Genomic DNA, 19,653 nt, shown 5'->3' with positions numbered 1-19,653 from the left:
TTTGCCCTATATACCACCACTGGGGCCAACATGCATGGACACCATCTGCATGCTTTGCCCTTTGTACCACCATTGAGCCTGACTCTGCCTGCCATGTCCCCCCCCCCCCCAACTCCACTGGGGCCTGACTCCTGCCATGTCCTCAGTGACACCACTGGGGTCTGACCCCTGCTTCCTCCTGCTTTGTCCCCAACACCATCACTGGGGTCTGGCTCATCTTGTTGCCTCCTGCCATGTTCCCGATGACATTACCGGGGATTAACTCCTCCTGCTTCTTCCTGCCGTGTCCCCAATGACTCCACTGGGGACTGATTCCTGCTCCCTTCTGCCATGTGCCCAACAGCAACACTGGGGCCAGACAAATTCTGTTTCTGATTGCCATACCTCAACACCAACAGCCCAGGGGTCTAACAGCACATGTAGCGGCATCAGCCTTCCACTGCCATACACTAACAGCATAGGGGTCTGACAGCACATCCAGCAGCAGCCTTTGACTGCCTAACACCACCACAGGGTTCTGACACATTCTACTTCAACCTACCATACCCCTCATATGTATTTCAGTTTATATTTGCTTGTCCATTATTTTATTATGTATTATTATATTTGTTCTGTCCCCAGCAGTGGGTACATTTTGGTATCTGTATATACATTGCAGTTTAACTGTGCCTAGTACAGTCTTTATTTGTAACCCATGAGAAAAGCCTGTGAGCCCTGCCTTTAAGGGGAGTTTTGCCTTTAAGAGAAACTCCCTCCCCCTGCTACTTTCATTGGGAAGGGTCTGCATGCCCTCTCAATGTAACTTGAGTCTTTTTAAGTGCTTTATTGGCTCAAGGAACTGCCCTTTATGCCCCCCCCCCCCCCCCCCCCCCCGTGTCACAGGGATCCTAGGTTCACTGTCATTGGATCTCACCCTCTAGCCCCAGTTTGTTGGGACGTTTCCTGTAATCACTTCCCAAGACTGTTAGTCTAAGCCATGCTGCTTAAGGGCTAGAAGTGCCTGCAGCCTCTGAATTACAATTAGCTTTTTACACCTCTCCTCATCACTTTAATTCTAAAGACTAATCAGCTTCAGAACCCCTTGCCTTCTCATCCTGAATCCCAAGAAACTCCATCTCCCTTCTCCTGCCTACCTCCAGCTACAAAGATCTCTGCCTGGGGCATATGCGTTTGGAAGCAACAATTGTGAGTAATGAAAATTATCTGTGCAAAAAATATTTCAATCTTAAAAGATCTTTGCCTGTTGACTGATTAAGGGGAGGAGTCAGCTGTCTGGATGAGGGAAATTCGTATATTTCTTATTGAGCCAGCACAATATTTTCTTATGAATATTTATTATATTCTCCGCATTGAACTACTATATCTGGGGTCATGACTCCACCAACTTCCCTCTGCCTGCTTTGCTCCAAGCACCACCTCAGGGGCATTACTCTACTGAGTTTTCTGCTTACTCTGCCACAATCATTACAACTGGGCATGACTCCACTGAATTTACTTGCCTCTTTTGCTCTAAACACCTCCACCTGAGTCTGACACTTGATGCTTCAGCCTGCCTTGCTCTAACCACAACCCCTGACGCCTTACAGATCCTGCATCAGCCTGCCATGCTCGAACCACAACCACTGGGGCCATTCTTTCTGCTGCTGTACCTTCCTAGCATACTCCAGGCTCTTACACCTTGAAGTGTTCTTGCCAGTCTGAGGGGCTGCTATGTATCTGTCATGTGCTTTTGAAATCTTATCATCACTCTTTATGATTCTTGGTCCCTTTATCAGTGCCTTGGGATTATTCCTGCCACTTTTCTGCTTTGTTCCCCTTCATGTTGCCCTAGGATACTGATGCCACTTTGCCTCTTGTGATGCCATCAAATGTTTTTGTCACTATTGCTGATATCCTCTTTTTCACCTTGGAGTGTTTTTCCTCCTCTTGCTGCTTCATTGCTGTTCTCATGGTGCTTTGGGGAACTCCTGCCAATGCTGATAACCCTTAAACCCTTTGCGGAGCCTTAGGCTATTTATGCTATTTTGCTGCCACTTGATTACCATCTAAGTACCTTGGAGTTTTTTTTTCTCCCCTTCTGATGATTTCTTCCCACAAGTTTCATTAGAAATTATAAGAAAACCACTAATCTGGAGCCCAAAATAGACTGCAAAACTTCCCCTATTAATTTTAATGGAAAACGAATAAACTAATGAAACAAAATTTTTTTTTTGTTTGGAAACTAATGAAATTAATTTGAGCCCCAACAAAACATTTTTTCTTCTACACATCCCTACTGTTTGGAATCTTGTCAGGTACTTGTGACCTGGATTGGCCATTGTTAGAAACAGGATACTGGGCTTGATGGACCCTTTGTCTGACCCAGTTTGGCAATTCTTATGTTCAGCACTAAACTGAAAATAAAATACTTTTATCTACTTCTGTTGTCAGGATATTTGAGCCCTAATATAACAACTACCTGCCACAAAAATGACGACAAGAACTCTGTGACCCCCAACATAACATCTCTTAACCCCCCATCTCTCCCCAACACACACACATACACACACATTTAGAAGAATGATAAGAGGCTCAGCAGCCCCAAAATAACAGTTTGACTCAAAAGCCTTAATCCAGCCCTCCTGCCCCTTGGCCACTCTACGCTTCTTTTGGGTGAGGGGCAGGGTGGCTAAGAGGGAGAAGAGCTAGATTAAGCTTTTAGAGCCAAAAGCCTTGATTCATAATTTCTCCCCCACCATAGGCTGGTGCCCCTCTTACCTAAGCCTTGATCTAATGCCCCATCCCCCCAAGCCATCACATGCTTCCATCAGTCCCACACCAGTTTCTCTCCTCTTTCCCACTCTCTGTCCTATCCCCATCAATTTCTTTTCTCACTTCCCCTCCCCAGCTCCATCAGTTTCTCTCTTCCCCCTCACCTTACTACTGTTGCTACCTGCCTGTAATTCACCACAGCACCCGGGCTGCCCCCATCATCTGCTGGTCTGTACCGCTGTCCCGCATCATTCCTCTCACTGTACCACTGGCAAACATGTTCAAAATTCACAGGTGATACTTCACAGCCCTGGATTTGTCAATAGGCACACATTAGGCCTGTGCCTAGACAGCAAACATTTCCGGGAAGCAGGCTATCTGAAACTTTGGTGCCTTTCAGCTTTGCTGAATCTCACTGAGCAGAGAAAAGCCCTTTGCTGCCCTGTAACAGCCCCTTACAGGAGATGAGGGAGGTTACAGCAGCAACAGTGACAAAGGGCAACAAAATCCCAATTCCGTCTATAGGATAATCTCGTTCATTGTGAGATAAGTCTACAATGCATGCCAGCCAGCACAAACTAAGTTCCAGGGTATGAGTGGCTATGCACATGCACACCAGGTCCATTGCCTTTGGGGGGGGCCACTGGTCCCCAGGTTTTGGCAGTAATTTTCTCTCTGTTTGCAAAACTGTTAAACTACCATGCCCAGATTTAGGCACAAGCAACTCAGGCTATTACTTAGGGCACAAAATATTATAGAACATAAGATAGGCCATACTGGGTCAGACCAAGGGTCCATCAAGCCCAGAACATGTTTCCAGCAGTGGCCAAACCAGGCCACAAGTACCTAGCAAGTACCCAAACATTAAGTAGATCCCATGCTACTAATGCCGGCAACAAGCAGTGGCTACTCCCTATAGATTAATAGCAGTTTATGGATTTCTCCAGGAACTTATCCAAACCTTTTTTAAACCCAGTTACATTAAATGCCTTAAGAACATCCTCTGGCAATGAGTTCCAGAGCTTAACTGTGCACTGAGTGAAAAAGAATTTTCTCCGATTTCTTTAAAATGTGCTACTTGCTAACTTCATAGATTGCCCCATAGTGCTTGTGTTATCTGAAAGAGTAAATAACCAATTTACATTTACCCATTCAAGTCCTTTCATGATTTTGTAGACCTCTACCATATCCCCCCCCCCCCCCCCCTCAGCCGTTTCTTCTCCAAGCTGAACAGCCCTAACCTGTTTAGCCTTTTCTCATAGAGGAGCCGTTCCATGCCCTTCATCATTTTGGAAGAACCTATTCCCACTTACTTTCAAACTATGTTCTATCTCTGGGGAAACCTACCCCATTCTCCAGTTCATACTACCAGAGTAGTTCATACTTGCAGAGTCCATGAGTACTTTTTACCCATGGTCTTTGCATACATTTTCAAACTTTGAAAATTGCCCAAGAAAAGTACCTGCAGAGATTTGTACTATTTTTCTGCAGATACTTTTCCTAATCAAACTACAGGCCTACTTTTAAAAATCCCAAAACTCTGCAAGTAGTTTTTTCCCTCACTCCAAAAATGCCTTCACTGCAATGTGGGTAAAAGTAAGCGAGTTATGGCACAATATATGTCCTATAACCGCATTATAGGTTGGGCAGTTTTTAGACAGCCCATTTCTAAGGCTAAAATAATGTTTTGCCATGGAAATGGTTTTGTTAATTGCTTTCTTACCCCAGGATTCATCATTCCGTGGGAAAAAAAAAAGAGGGCACGACCAAGGACTGCTTTTACAAATTGCAAGTCCTAAAAAAACTTAAACCCCTCCTTCACTTCAACGACTTCCACCTTGTACTTCAAGCAATTGTTCTTACAAAGATTGACTACTGCAACTCTCTCTTACTCGGTCTTCCTCTCAACTCTATCAAACCCTTACAGATGGTCCAGAATGCCGCCGCCAGAATTCTCACTAACTCTAACAAAAGGGAACACATCACACCCATACTCCGTAACCTACATTGGCTTCCCATCAAATACAGGATCCTTTTCAAAATCCTAACCATCATTCATAAATCAATTCACAACATCTCGCCCATCAATTTAAAGATGCAACTTCGACCTCATACCTCCTCACGACCCATCAGAAGCGCATACAAAGGTACACTGTATGCCCCACCCGCAAAAACATCACGAAGGAAGCGAGCTCTATCAACTGCTGGACCTCATCATTGGAACACTCTCCCCCCAGACTTAAGACTAGAATCAAGCCATCCGGTCTTCAAAAAAAAGCTAAAAACCTGGCTCTTTAGCCAAGCTTTCACAGACACATAAGCAACTCAACCCTCGCAGTCTGCCCGCAGTCTGCTCTCCATCACCTTCCATCTTCGACCCTTTTCCCCCTTCCACCCCTACATCACGTTATGACGGCCTCATGTTACTCTATGACTTATGTCAACTTAAGACATTAATGTTTAGGCCTTATGTTAATTCATAAAATTATGTCACCTCATTTCCCTATTGTTTTTGCCTTATGTTACTCTATGACTTAGATCACTCTATGATAGCTGGATCACTTGTGTTTTCAGATTTCACCACCTAAAGACTTCGTTACACAATCTGCCTTCGCTTCTTTATTTATCTGTTACATGTTATTGTATTTTTACCTCATTTAAGTAGTTAATTTCAATTCCAATTTTTACTTTATTTTTATATTGTATTTATTGTGTACACTTCAGGGAAATCTAACCAAGTTAAAAATTTAACCAGACTTAGTTCATCTTTATCTAAAACCATCCAGTTTGTCCCTAACCCAGAGAAGTTACATTATGAAGTTTCCTTGAATCGTTACTATTCATTATGTTATGTAAAGCCTTGTTTAATATGTTTCTTGTAAAGCCAGGGGCACTGTTTCCCGTCCCGCGGCATTATTGTTGTTACCTGTAAACCGGACTGATTTGTTTCCCAACAAGAATTTCGGTATATAAAAATCCTAAATAAATAAATAAATAAATAAGTATGCAGCCGGCCACATCGTGGTGGTGCGTTTTCGCCCGCCATGGTTGCAGCCGGGCCACACACTTTCACCCCCATAGCGCCATGGGGAAAGGTATTATTTCCCGTGTACTGCTGGCGATAATGCGGAAAATATTATCGCCCGCAGCGCTGCCAGACCATAACCCCGCCCACATTCCTCCCCTTCCCCTGATTTAAATTGTTCCGCCACAGTGTAGCCGAAATCGTATGCAATAAGGCCCTACTGCACACGCCAAGGGCACATTGCGTTTTAAAGAATGACCCCTGTTAGTGAGCTGGAAAAATGCAAACAACTGTTTAACCTTTGATACTTTTTCACATCATATTTAACAGCAAAACAGAAGATCAAGAAAGAAAAACAGATTCCCTGTAGAATTTTAGTTTTGATACAAAGGGCATTTAATTTAGAGAACAGCTTACAAAGCCAAACCAGCAAACAATAATATAAAATGGTATTGCAGTTGTCAAACATTCTTGTGTTCATATATTTACTTAAACTATGTCGTCATAATAAATCCATTTGTTACCTTTTGGAGAAACTGAGACTGAGGTGTACCAATTTTATTATTTTGAAAATCATAATGCCACTTTAAAATTAGACAAGTGGCTGGAAATATATTTTAATAAAATCCATAAGGGTTTTCATTTAAACAGTGTACCAGATAAATAGGGAGGCTGAAATCTAACTTGAAAAAAAGAAGACACTAACCTGCAGCATTTTGGTGCATTTAATTCACAACATGTTTGTCCATGACCATGATTGTTTAGCATTTGTTTTTCAATGTGAGAGAAGGAAATTCGCCAAGTCTCTAAATTAAAACAAAAAAAAAACCAAAACATTGTAGTATTTCCATGGTAGAAAGATATAATTGTATTGGTTATACCTGGAGGTATTTCACTATAGCAAATATAAATACAAATTTGTCAAAGTATTTTCACTTTATGGATGTCTCTCAATGCCTAATATCCAATTTATAGCACCCCAATATGTAATTACAAAAGGGATTTCAAATTAGAGAAATCTAAGCAGCTGATAGTCAATCATCTTACCACTGTAGCACCAGTTTGTCAGTATGAAATTATAATCAGCACATTCTCTTAAAGCAGTTCTTACAGAAACATAGACTTCAATGTCTGATAAAGAGTGCAAGGCCTATATCGTCTTCCCATTTTCCTTTTTTTTTTCTAATACTTCCATTATAGTTTCCAGTTATGTCTATTTTCAGTTTTCTTCATTGTGGAAATTACAACTGGTGAGAACAGGACTTTGTACTGGGAAGTGCTGAGATTTCTCTATACTCAAGGGTATTTATTTTGCGTGATGACAGACACTGCTCTTAAACTGTAGGGTGGCTTCTCTCTTGGTGGATATCAATTGTTTAGAGTTTTAAAATGTAAGTTTGCTGGGTTGTGAGTTTCTGAAGATTTAAAATGAAAAACAAAAATGCTGTGTTACCAGTGTTTGAGTCCCTAAGATTAAAAAAGTTATACATTTGGCTGGGTCGTGAGTGATGGTTTACAGTTTTAAAAACTGCAATTTATGAGTGTCTGAGGCTTTCAAATATCACCTTTGCTGGATTGTGCATGTTGCATTGCTTGAAAGCGTGTTAATGAACTTTTTTTTTTTTATACGGATAAAGTGCGCAGTAAAGTGCACTCAGGCAAAGCGCACCAGTAGCCCCTATTTGGACGCGCGTTTTCGACGCACTATTTTTACCCCTTATACAGTAAGGGGTAATAGCGCGTGGAAAACCATGTCCAAACCCCCCCCCCCCCCCCGAAACTAATAGCGCCCGCAACATGCAAATGCATGTTGCGGGCGCTATTAGTTAGTCCCGCGCGATACAGAAAGTAAAATGTGCAGCCAAGCCGCACATTTTACTTTCAGAAATCAATGCCTGCCAAAGGCAGGAGTTAATTTCGGCCGGCACTAGGAAAGTGTACAGAAAACCAGAAAAAACTGCTTTTCTGTACCCTCTGACTTAATATCATAGCAATATTAATTCGGAGGCCCCAAAGATAAAAAAAAAAAATAAAAATTCTAAAAAAAAATCAGCCTGCGGCTTGCGGGTTGGAAGACGGTTGCTCAATTTTGCCGGCATCTGTTTTCCGAACCCGTGGCTGTCAGCGGGTTCAACAACTGATGCCGGTAAAATTAAGCATCGGCTGTCAAACCCGCTGACAGCTGCTGCTTCTGTCAAAAAGGAGGCGCTAGGGACGCACTAGTGTCCCTAATGCCTCCTTTTTACCACGGGCCCTAATTTGTATACCTGGGCTTCCTGAATTGCGCGCCCACGAGAGTGGCCTGGGCGCGCGTCGGGAGAGCCGGCTCTCCCGCGAAGTTTTCTGTATCGGCCCGATAGTGAGGAAGGTGAGTGAAAATTAGCATTGTTGATAGAAGGTATCTTTCAAGACAATAGAAACTGCAGTTTTTTTAAAGTTCAGACAGGGCTTAATTTCTGGGAGAACAGCCTGGAATGCAGTTCCACCACTTCTTTTCAGACTTAAGAGGCAGAGAAGCAGGGATGTTCTGCTCCAGTTCCTCCTTTCAGGCAGCCTTCAGGGAAGAGGAGAGGAAAGGGTTAGCCTGGAGCAGACAGAGCAGAGAAGAGTAGCTCTGCTCCCTTAACCAATCCCTTCTTTCCTTTCTGTTCTATAGCGAACAGGAAGGGACGGGGTGATTCTGAATCAGACACTGCAGATCAAGATACAAGTGCAAAAGGCAGCAGGGCCTGGAATGATGGCATGGTAACCAGGAAGCCAGGAATGGCAGAAGCAGGGAAGCTGACAGCTGTTCTGCTTTCTCGGGTCCTGCTGAGAAAGGTTAATAGTGAGGACAAGAAATATTTTACATAAATAAAAGTTGGCAAACACCATTCTGGGTTGTTCTGCCAGAAATTAAGCCCTCAGTAACAGACACAAAAGGGGGTTGGAATTAGCACAAGTTTGAAAGTTGTGACTAGAGCCATTCATCAAGACCAAGGTTGAAGCCTTGACGACTGGCACTGCTGCTCATAAGTTTCTAACTTGTGCTAATTCAACCCCCTTGTGTGTCTATTACTGAGGGCTTAATTTCTGGCAGAACAACCCAGAATGGTGTTTGCCAACTTTTATTTATGTAAAATATTTCTTGACCTCACTATCAGCCTTTCTCAGCGGGACCCGAGAAAGCAGAACAGAGCCGGCAATGTATAACAATTCTGACTGCCCTGAAGTAACAAGGGACAATCCTTAATTTACCTTTCTCCTCACCATCCCACACGGTGAAGGGCACTGGCAAAGGTAAAAATTACCAACAGTCTGAGCTCAGGGCAGCAGGTAAGTACATATCTTTTTAATCTTTTTGTCTAGGATGAAAGGGCAAGCATCTTTTCTTTTGACAACACAAAGAACAGAGACAAGTAAAGTGCAATTTGATATTTTGAGGACTGCATGAATACTGCTGCTTTAACTTGAAAAACTAAAACTGGTAAGTTGATATCGCCTTTCCATTTTACTCATATGGAACCCTGCTTAGAAAGGGGTTTTCTCAGCTTTTAAACCCATATCATTGCTAAACAAGGGTTTTTAAACTGAACTGTTCAAGTGATCCATTTCATGTTCTGCTTTTTTCATTCAAATTTTGAAGATCTTGCACACCCACCACCTGGTACAGAACTTTCAAACTCTTCATGCATTTCCTTTAGAAATACCAAATCCGGTGAATATACGACTGAAAATATCTCCACAAAGAACACCTTTGCTATAAGCACTGAATAATTGCTGGTTTAATCAGTACCTGTTGCTGTCTTTCCATGCTTTGCTTGTTTGGGTACCAAATAAAATGGCTGTGATGTAAAATCTTCTCGTACCTTACTTCCTAACCAACCTTTGATTTTTAAGCCATCGTTGGTATTTGATGGCCATTTCTGTTGGACTTCTAAAGCCAAAACTATGTCCACTGATATGGGTGGGTTCTGCCCTTTAACAAGAAGTGTGACTGCAGGACATCCAGGCTTCTTCCTCTCAACTGAAACATTCATTTCTATGAGAAAGACAATGAGAGTTAATTGTCAGCCTTAAAATTCGACCAGTCTACAGAACATTTTCTCCTTAGATTTCAAAAACAGATTCGTGGTTAAATCGTTTTAAGAATACAAGTGCAGCCATGGAAAGTAATATTAGGAAACAGTCAAATGCCTTTTTCAAAACAAACTCACATAAGTTGTACATCTCCAAGCAAAATGCTCCTAACTAAGCATTTTAGTCACTCAAAAGGACATAGTTGTACTGGACTCTGAAGGGCTGCTACATTCAGCACTACCACCAACACATAAAAGAAATACACAGCTTCTTCCCAAAGCAGAGAGGGGTCAGATTTCTACTGACCTGGAGGAAAACGTTGTGTGTGCATGCAATCAGCCTCAATTTCATTCATGATTGGCAGGAAATTGGCCAGTAGCTTACATTACTAAACCAGTCAAAAAAATACAGCTCAAAACATTGACATTTTACTATAATTTTTCGCATTTAGATATGCAAAATATCTGCATTTTGGAATATTAAAAATCTCAAAAAATGTGGTCCACTTTTTGATATAGTTTAGGCTGACAATAACGGCTTTAAACAAAGCTGAATCATAGCTACTTGAATAATTGTATTTAACTGGTTTTTATGCTTTCAACTAACACTGATGTCACAAGCCTGAAGTAGTTTGTTCCTTATTTCTAGACAGGGTTCAGCAGGAAATGTTTTATAAAATTAAAATATTATTCTTGTTTACAACAGTAAATATCAAAGACTTGAGGAAACGGCTTTTGCGAGTTTTTCTAAAGAAAAAAGTCAAATCCATCAGATATAATCCAAGAAATGGGTACACTTTTAAAAGAATGTGCCATTTGTTCATTGTAAACAATATTTCAAGACTTGGGGCTGGATTTACTAATGCCGCAAGGCACAGTGAATTCGGCGGTAACGGGGGGGCGAAACAGGGGCGGTGGTTCTGTGATAGCCGGCAGCGATCGCACCTCCACGGTGCGATCACTGCCGGCGTCACGCCAAACAACACCATAAGAGGTGTAGTTATTCGGTGCGAAACTGGCAGCGAAAACGTAGCGTACCTTTCGCTGTTGGCAAAGTCTTCGCGGCGTCAGCCCCGGTGCCTCCCCGATGACTCCTCTTCCGGGGCTGACGCCGCCCCGACTCTGCCCCAATCTTGGTATCGCTTGCGATCCGCTTGGAAAATGACCTCCTTAGTAATATATGCCTTCTATTAAAAATGTCGCATCATCAGTAGCAGTTTCCCTAAGACCCTGATAGGCCATATTGGGAAATGTCACAAAATACCTTACATGAAACATGACTGGCTTTATTTTTTCAATGTCAAAAAACGTCTGATGAGAAATTTTCCTTAACTCTTATGTCATTCTTATTCCAATACCTTAAGCACAAGTATACAAATTTGTTATGAGACCATCAAAACACCCATGTGAACTATGTTGTTTTAACATTTTCACCACTCAGGAGTCATGGGTAATCATTGGTCTCCAGGGTTACGAATATATATTTTTTAATTTTCTTATGCTTATAAAAGATAAAGGCAAAGATTACTTCCCATAGATCTATTCTTTGTTCTCAGCCCAACATGTTTCACAACCACTACTTCAGGGGCTTCCTTTTGCAGTGGCAATATTTCTTTTCAAGTTCTGAAAGTGTAAAAAACAAACCACAGTGGGTTCGGTAGTGCTCATAGTCTCTCAGCGATATCCATTAAACGGCCCAATTTTAAATGGCCTGCGCACGTAAAAACAGGGGTTATGCGCATGGCTGGGTCTTGTGCACACCGCACGCATTTTAAAAGGGGCACAACCGCGCCCGTAACTCCTGTTACGCGCACAAGAGCCAGGCCTCGGCAAAGGGGAGATCGGGGGGGGGGGGGGGGGGGGCGGGTGTGGAGGCAGCCAGAACTGCGGCCATTTGCCGCTGTGCCAGCGCGCACAACCTGCTACTGCTCCTTTGGAGGAGCAAAAGGTATGTTTAAAAAACTAGGGGTAGCTAGGAGAGAGGGATAGGGGGCAGGTAGGATAGGGGGAAGGGGAAGGGAGGTTACGGTAGGGGGGTAGGGAAGTTCCCTCCCAGTCCGCTCCTTAATTGGAGCGTGCGTGGGCCCCTTTTAAAATGCGTGCGGTGTGCATATAACCACTGTTTTTACGTGCGCATAACCCATTTTTATGTGCGCGAGCCATTTAAAATTGGGCCGTTAATGGATATCGCTGAGAGACTATGAGCACTAACGAACCCACTGTGGTTTGTTTTTCACACTTTCAGAACCTGAAAAGAAATATTGGCGCTGCAAAAGGAAGCCCCTGAAGTAGTGGTTGTGAAACATGTTGGGCTGAGAACAATGAATAGATTTACAGGAAGTAATCTTTCCCTTTATTGGAGCGGACCGGGAGGGGACTGGGGAAGGCAGACGATGCATCGCCGCGCGAGTTTTGCTTAACTGTGCCCCCCCTTGCACGCGCCGCCCCAAATTTTATAACATGCACGCATATGGATGCGCACATGTTTTTTTTAAATCTACCCCTTAATGTATTTATCAGCACCCGGTGTTTTTGGTAATGCTTAGTCCTAGGATTTTCAGTTAACTTACTTGTTATTGGCACAGTGTAATCAACAGCCATTTTAGGATTGCAGCTGTCATTACAATTCTATACTTACGACCAACCTAATTACATGGTCGAAGGGTAATGACATCATCATGATACAATGCCATGAGGGGTAATAAAGGCACGCTGCCTGCTTTATGCAAGTTTACTAATGTTAACAAGTGCCAAGAAAGTATGCACCCCTATAACTAATACTTTTAAAACCATTTGAACTCCAGGTTTGCTGGTTTTGGTGCAGTTCTTTATAAGATTGAAGATAATCTTCAATCTTTATAAGATTGAAGATAAGATTGAAGATAATCTTTATAAGATTGAAGATATCTCTTCAATCTTATAAAGATTGAAGAGATATCTTCAATCTTATAAAGATTATCTTCAATCTTATCTTCAATCTTATAAAGATTGAAGATATCGTAAAGCCCCTACTAAAAAAGCCCACCCTCGACCAAAATGATCCAGCAAACTACAGGCCCATCTCCAACCTACCTTTTATTTCTAAAATTCTGGAGAAAGTGGTCAACACACAACTTACCGACTTCCTAGAAGATAACAATATCCTCCACCCCGCCCAGTACGGCTTTCGCAAAAACCGAAGCACGGAAAAGCTCCTACTTGCAATAACAGACACCATCCTAAAAGGCATGGACCACGGCCAATCATACATTCTAGCCCTCTTAGATATCTCAGCAGCTTTTGATACGGTGAACCACAAAATCTTAATATCACGCTTAGCAGAGATAGGCATCTCTAACACAGCCCTATCATGGTTCTCCTCCTACCTTGACCACAGAAAGTACTTAGTCAAACTTGATAAATCCGAATCCACACACATTCCTCTTTCACAAGGCGTACCCCAGGGCTCCTCCCTTTCCTCCACCCTCTTTAACATCTACCTTCTCCCTCTTTGCCACTTATTATCCAAACTGGGACTAAAATTCTTCTTGTACGCTGACGACGTACAAATACTTATCCCCATCCAAAACTCCCTCAACGAAACCCTGCACTTCTGGGAGACATGCCTCACATCTATCAACGCCCTCCTTTCCAACCTACACCTTGCACTCAATACTTCAAAAACTGAAATCCTAATTATTACTAATCAACCCAGCTTATCCATTCACCAACTGCAACAGAACACTTCACAAAATCTCACACCTCCGTCCACTGTCAGATCTAGGAGTTCTCTTAGATACACAACTTAGCTTCAAATCCCACATCAAATCACTCCTAAAAGGGGGCTTCTATAAACTCCAAACCCTCAAAAAACTTAAGCCTCTCCTCCACGCACATGACTTCCGTACCGTTATGCAAACCACTATACTATCAAAACTTGACTATTGCAACTCACTGCTAATAGGCCTTCCAGCTTCCACAATCAAACCCCTCCAAATCTTACAAAATGCCATGGCTCGCATCCTTACAAACTCAAGAAAGACTGATCATATTACTCCCATATTACAAAACCTCCACTGGCTACCAATCACCTATCGCTCTCAATACAAAACACTTACTATCATACATAACACGCTATATAAAAATAACTCCCCCTGGATCGAAGATATGCCACACTTCCACCAGGCCAACCGTCCTACCAGAAACTCCCTTGCGGGCACCCTCCACACCCCTTCACTCAAAATTGCTCACCTCACAAACACCAGAGCGAGAGCCTTCTCCATCGCCGGCCCCACCCTTTGGAACTCCCTCCCCACCGAGCTCCGACTAGAACCTTCACTTAATCAATTCAAAAAAGGAATCAAGACCTGGTTATTTAAACAGGCCTATCCCAACGCCTCTCAACCCTAGCATTTGACTTCTCCTCAACACTCATTATTTCCCTCTCCCTAGTACAGTGTCCCCCCGCCCCCCTACACACCCTCCCTCCCTCACCACCCCATCCATTTTATGGCTTCCTGATATTCAGTCACCACCTCTCCTTCCCATCGCCACCACCTGCCCCCTTGTACAGTTCCTACCCCACCCCGCCTCCCCTATGCGCTTCATCCCCCACCCCGCGCTACCCCCCACTCTGTCGCCTCTTGTATATAATTAATTTATGTCCAACCTGGTTAACCACATGTAATCTCATTTAATAACTGTGGCGCCCGTTGGCTCTACAGTAAAGTTGTCACCTTTTAACTTCCTATCCTTCCTCCATCTATCATTGTAATTTCCTTTCTCAGTTGTCTGTAAACCGACATGATGTTTTTTTTACGAATGCCGGTATATAAAAGTTATAAATAAATAAATAAATAAATAAATCTCCATGCTACTATGATCTACTTGATTGCCTAGCAATGTTCTCAACTGGTTAATCAAAACATACCGCCCATTCTATTTCCTTATTCAAACCTTTCGGTACTGCTGTCTGCATTTGGTGGATCGATAATTGTCCAAGACTGTCCATCATATGTCTGCGAAAGAAGGTCCATGCTCTTCAAAATGGAGATACCAATGGCGTCTCCAATTTGCTTTTGTTAAGTCAACTTTTAGAATTTGCAAAGAAATATTGGCGCTGCAAAAGAAAGCCCTGAAGTAGTGGTTGTGAAACATGGTACCATGTTGGGCTGAGAACAATGAATAGATTTACAGCAAGTAATCTTTCCCTTAATCTTTTATAAGCATAAGAAAATTAAAAAATAATAATAATATAGACATATAGACACTAGAGACCAATGATTACATATGACCCCTGAGTGATGAAAATATTAAAACAAAGTACCTGCAGAGTGCTATGATAATCTCACAATAAATGTTTATACTTGTGCTTAAGGTATCGGAATAAGAATGATGCCAATGACAAAAGAGTTAAGGAAAGTTCCTCATCAGTTTCTCTCCCTTCTGCTAGGCATGGGGCCTAAACTTGGAGAGCACACCAAGTACTTCTGCTGCCTTCAAAATCAAAACTACACTGCCTCAACTATACCACAGATTCACTCCCTTTCAGGAATGAGATTATAGCACCCAGCCAGGGGGAAATGCTGTAGGGAATGGTATATCCCTTCTAGATGACTAAATTCAAGGGCAGAGATCTAGGGCCATCCAGTAGAAACCAATGGGTCTCAAAACGTTTTATAAAAACTGACACCCAGCGGATTGTACTAATCTCTTGTGTACTTATGAAGAATTGCCCCAATATACAGAAAATACCATTATCTTTTAATGGTAAAGAACCCCCCCCCCCAAAAAAAAAAAAAAAAAAAGATATTGTATTCCATATTTTATATTCATTGCACAGCGTGTAACAGAAGGAAACTGCAGTACCTAGTAAATGGAAATTAGTTAATACCTGCCTATGACCTGGTGTTAACTAGTTACTGCGAGCAAACAGGATGGTTAGCAGCAAAAATGTTCTCCCTGTCCCACAGCAAGAATAAGCCCCGTCCAGGACAAAATGCTCTGCTCCTCACCCTGGTGGTGATCTTACACACCCTTCCAGCACCCTCCCTGGCTGAGGTTGTAACACCGTGGCACAGGAATTAAGTTTGAATTTCAGCAAGAGTTAGGTGAACACTGAAGGCCAAACACTCGATCCAGGGGTGAAAAGGAAAATGGCTGCTGTTACTGTGGTGATCCCTGCCAGCCAAAGACATGGTGATGAGGAGAAATCTGAAGCTCCTTCCTTTCAGTTCTCCTGGCTGGTGAGGGTACATGGACTGCTTGGGCATGTAATCTGTGGTGGAACGCAGAGATTCTATGAAACACGAGCAATTAGATATAAAAATACTTTTTTTTTTATTTTTATTTTTTTTTATAAATATGGTATAAAAAATCATTTTAAAGAATGGCTCTTATGCGGTAGACCCAAAAGGGACATCAAATGTTTTACCTTTTAAAGATATTTAATGAATTAGGCCAGGGCACAACATTTCAGATCCAGCTGTGCTAGTTAAACATAACTGTTCACCCCTGAGATTAGTGCAGTAATTGGGGCTAAGAGAAGGAAATTCAGTTCCCGAGGTTTGGTATGTATGATAATGCCAGAAATCGCCATCTAGGCATCAGTGTATCTTTGGTGCAACAAAGGACCACAATGGTAAATATAGAGAAAAGCATTCAGCAGCCCCTTGGTGGCACCTACCTGCACACATAGGGCACATTAATGCAAAACAGGAATTTTTGGCACTCTTTTGTATCCCACAACATTCTGTGTAAGTCCCGGCTTCCTTTTTTTCTCCTAGAGTTTCTCTCCTCATATAGGAAAGCGCATAAGGCATGGAGCTAAGGGGGAAGGAGAGAGAGCAAAAAGGTAAAGGCATTAAGAAAGAGAAAGAGGACAAAGAAAAGGAGGTTGGGAGAGGAGCACTAAGCAGCACTGATGTACACAGGAGAAGCCTTGATCTTGCTTTACTACCAGAAGGAAAAGTTGGGAATTTGCACAGAGGGGAAAGAAATAGCACTCTGTAGACCCAAGCAGGGGCAGATTGGCCTATCGGGGGATCGGGCATCCCCCGGTGGGCCGATCGCTCCAGTCACGTGGTCTGCCGTGCGCGGCCGTGACAGAGCCGCGCTCGGCAGACCACGTGATGTGTCCTGGGCCGGCCTGGGTGGCGAATACCCGGGCTGGTCCGACTTCGTGAATCCGCCGCTGGACCCAAGGAAGGAATGAGAAACTAGAAAAGGAAAGCAGAGATGGAATGAAGAGAATAGGAGGGAGGGAGAAAAATATCTGAGAGAGAAGAACTGGGTATATTGTTCAACATTTTCTAATACAAATTATAGTACTATTGGAATTTGCTGGGTACTTCCAAGTGGCCACTGTCTGACCTGATGCTGGCCTCAGTGGACCATTGATCTAACCAAATATAGCATTTCTTATAGTCTTATAAAATTGCTGGATAGTGTTAATGCACCTATTCAATAGATAGGTGGCACCAGCAAAGCAAGCAAATAAAAATCAGGAAGAAACACATTTTGCTGGCACTAGTTTTCAGAAAAGGCATGCCAACATATACACTGATTTTTGGCACTGTAAACTAACTAATTTTCCTAAATTTACCCCCAACTCTCTTCTCACTAATTTAGTGTAAGACTACCCTGATAAACTTGTCCTTGTTTATTTCAAGGCCACATCCTACACCAAATACACAAAAAATAAACCACACTGTTAGGAGCCAACAGATAAAAATTCACCCAGGTTTATTAACAAAGCTTCCTGACAATACACATAATATATTGCATGATAGCAGACATGATATATCATCACACATCGTTATGATAATCTCACTGACCCCAGCCAGATTCAAACCTACCACTGGACAACAACAATCTTAGTGACCCCAGTCTTGCTCAGATCTGTCACCATACTATAATCTCAGTGAACCCAGTCTAACTCAGACCTATCCCTGAACGATAAGGTAGCTTTTGGAACTCTATTACCCTAAAACTCCTTGTAATTATTACCCTTTTAATGTATAATCAGCTCTGTTTTAACATAGGAAAACAACATATCCAGATCCCACACTTCAAGGAAATTTCTCACCCACAAGCTAAAACTGGGAATCGCCAGCAGTCTGTCTTTTCCCAAATGTCCTGAAATTCTCTCATGTGGGTCTCTCTCTGCTTCTATTGATAATGATACTCCCGTTGCTGCAGCAGTTGTGTATACATTGCTGCTAGTCTTATCGCTAATGCTGTGAATCTGTCTGTGACAGCTGGTTGTTATTGCACTGTTATTACTGCAGTTATGCATAATTGTGTAAGTGAATTGGTTAATAAGTGAGTTCCTTCTGCAACCATCTCTTAGTTGCTTATACCTTTCCCAGCTCAATCAGTGGAAATCCTGCTGTGACATCACAACCAGTTACTGATCTTGCAGAGTTTATTTGCCATGTGTCAGCTGGTGCTTCCAATGTTCGGGATTTGACACAGTTCACTTATTAAAGTCACACATTCAGCACTTTGTAAGTCCAACTTCTTCTTTTTTTTTTTTTGCCTTCCTTGCAGTTTCATATGTCTGTCTCTGATGAGTTGATGACCACTGATGTACATTTCTGACATTTTCACAGCCTTTGGCTAATTAATAGTTCAGCTTGTGATTATCTAACCCAACATCTGCCTTAAGAAAACGGTCTTTCCCTCCTTCCTTACTGCACAGAGCAGAAAGAGTAGCAGGAAACTTAGGATAATAGAAAATAGAAGTGAAGAATCAGCTTAGAGAGGAAACCGGGACTTTGCTAAAAATCAACAGAATTTAAAGGAATGGGAAAACAAGATTAAATGATCTACCAAAAAAAATTACAACTATTAAATATCTAAATAAAAAAGGAATACATAAAAATAAAAATTAGGCCAAAAAATATATATGGGCCTTTAACTAACTTTCAGCACTATCTCAGATGTACTAAGCAACACTGCATGAATGATATCCCTCTCAGCTACAGTGGGCTCACCCCTCCTAATTTTAGGGTGAGCAAGCCCCATAAGTCTCGGGCATCCCCTCTCTCCCCTCCCCTCTTTTCTCGCATGCTTTTTAACACAGGCAGAATTTCATTACCACTACAGTGCAAGTGGGCCATGATGGGAGGGATACAAGATGTGTACTTGCACAAAAAAATGAATAATCCACAGGAAGAGGCAGGAGCAGCAGCACTTAAGAGAAGCACTTCTTGACCATGGCCACATGCACTGTGGCAACAGCACAAGCAAATCACTTGCCAGTTCTCAAATTTAAGTCACTAGTGCTTCTTAGAAATCAATATGCCAAAGAAGGTCTATGACTAATATTTTTGAGAAAGGAAGGCTTACCCTTTCAATAGCCTAGATGTACTGAAAACAGTACTTTGATGCTTTCAGAGATATTAATGCCAGGTCTGCGAAGAACTCATAGACAAACAAATATGCAGGTACTACAGTAACTGACAAGCACTAACCCTTTCATTAACACTGATGTATTAATAGTGTGCCAAGATGTTCTTAGGGTGTGCTCAAATAATGGATCTTAACAGCATTTCAAAACTGTCAAAAAGAGCTATGAGAACTGGAGATCCCTATTCAAAAATGGACAAGCTCTGAGGATTCCAACCCTTCCATATGTTTTTTTGGATGAGGGCAGCACAGCAGTGCATTTCAAAACATTGGTGGGCTAGAATGAGGAGAAAGCATGGGAAGGAGGCTACACTAGCAGGACAGCCTAGGTCAGCGATTGAAAGACTGGCACTTTGTTCTTTGCAGACGTGCCATGTGTTTAAACTCAGTGTACTGTAATGATTCATTGGTTCACTAGCAGCAGGAGGC

The 19,653-nt window shown here is 42.3% G+C and overlaps 1 protein-coding gene across 1 annotated transcript in view; it reads right to left on the bottom strand.

The window, feature by feature from the left end:
* The window catches only part of CGAS (cyclic GMP-AMP synthase), a 61,425-nt gene that overhangs the window by 11,170 nt on the left and 30,602 nt on the right, over window positions 1-19,653 (bottom strand). The window contains exons 3-4 of the mRNA XM_029596861.1: window positions 9,552-9,797; window positions 6,483-6,582 (exon numbers count right to left, since the gene is read on the bottom strand). Coding sequence (XP_029452721.1) covers window positions 6,483-6,582; window positions 9,552-9,797 — 346 coding nt within the window. The remainder of the gene's footprint in view (window positions 1-6,482; window positions 6,583-9,551; window positions 9,798-19,653) is intronic.

This window comes from Rhinatrema bivittatum, chromosome 3 (assembly GCF_901001135.1).
Source record: "Rhinatrema bivittatum chromosome 3, aRhiBiv1.1, whole genome shotgun sequence".
Classification (NCBI taxonomy): Eukaryota; Metazoa; Chordata; class Amphibia; order Gymnophiona; family Rhinatrematidae; genus Rhinatrema; species Rhinatrema bivittatum.
The sequence above is the reverse complement of the archived record's forward strand: the minus strand, read 5'-3'. Positions and strand labels throughout refer to the sequence as shown.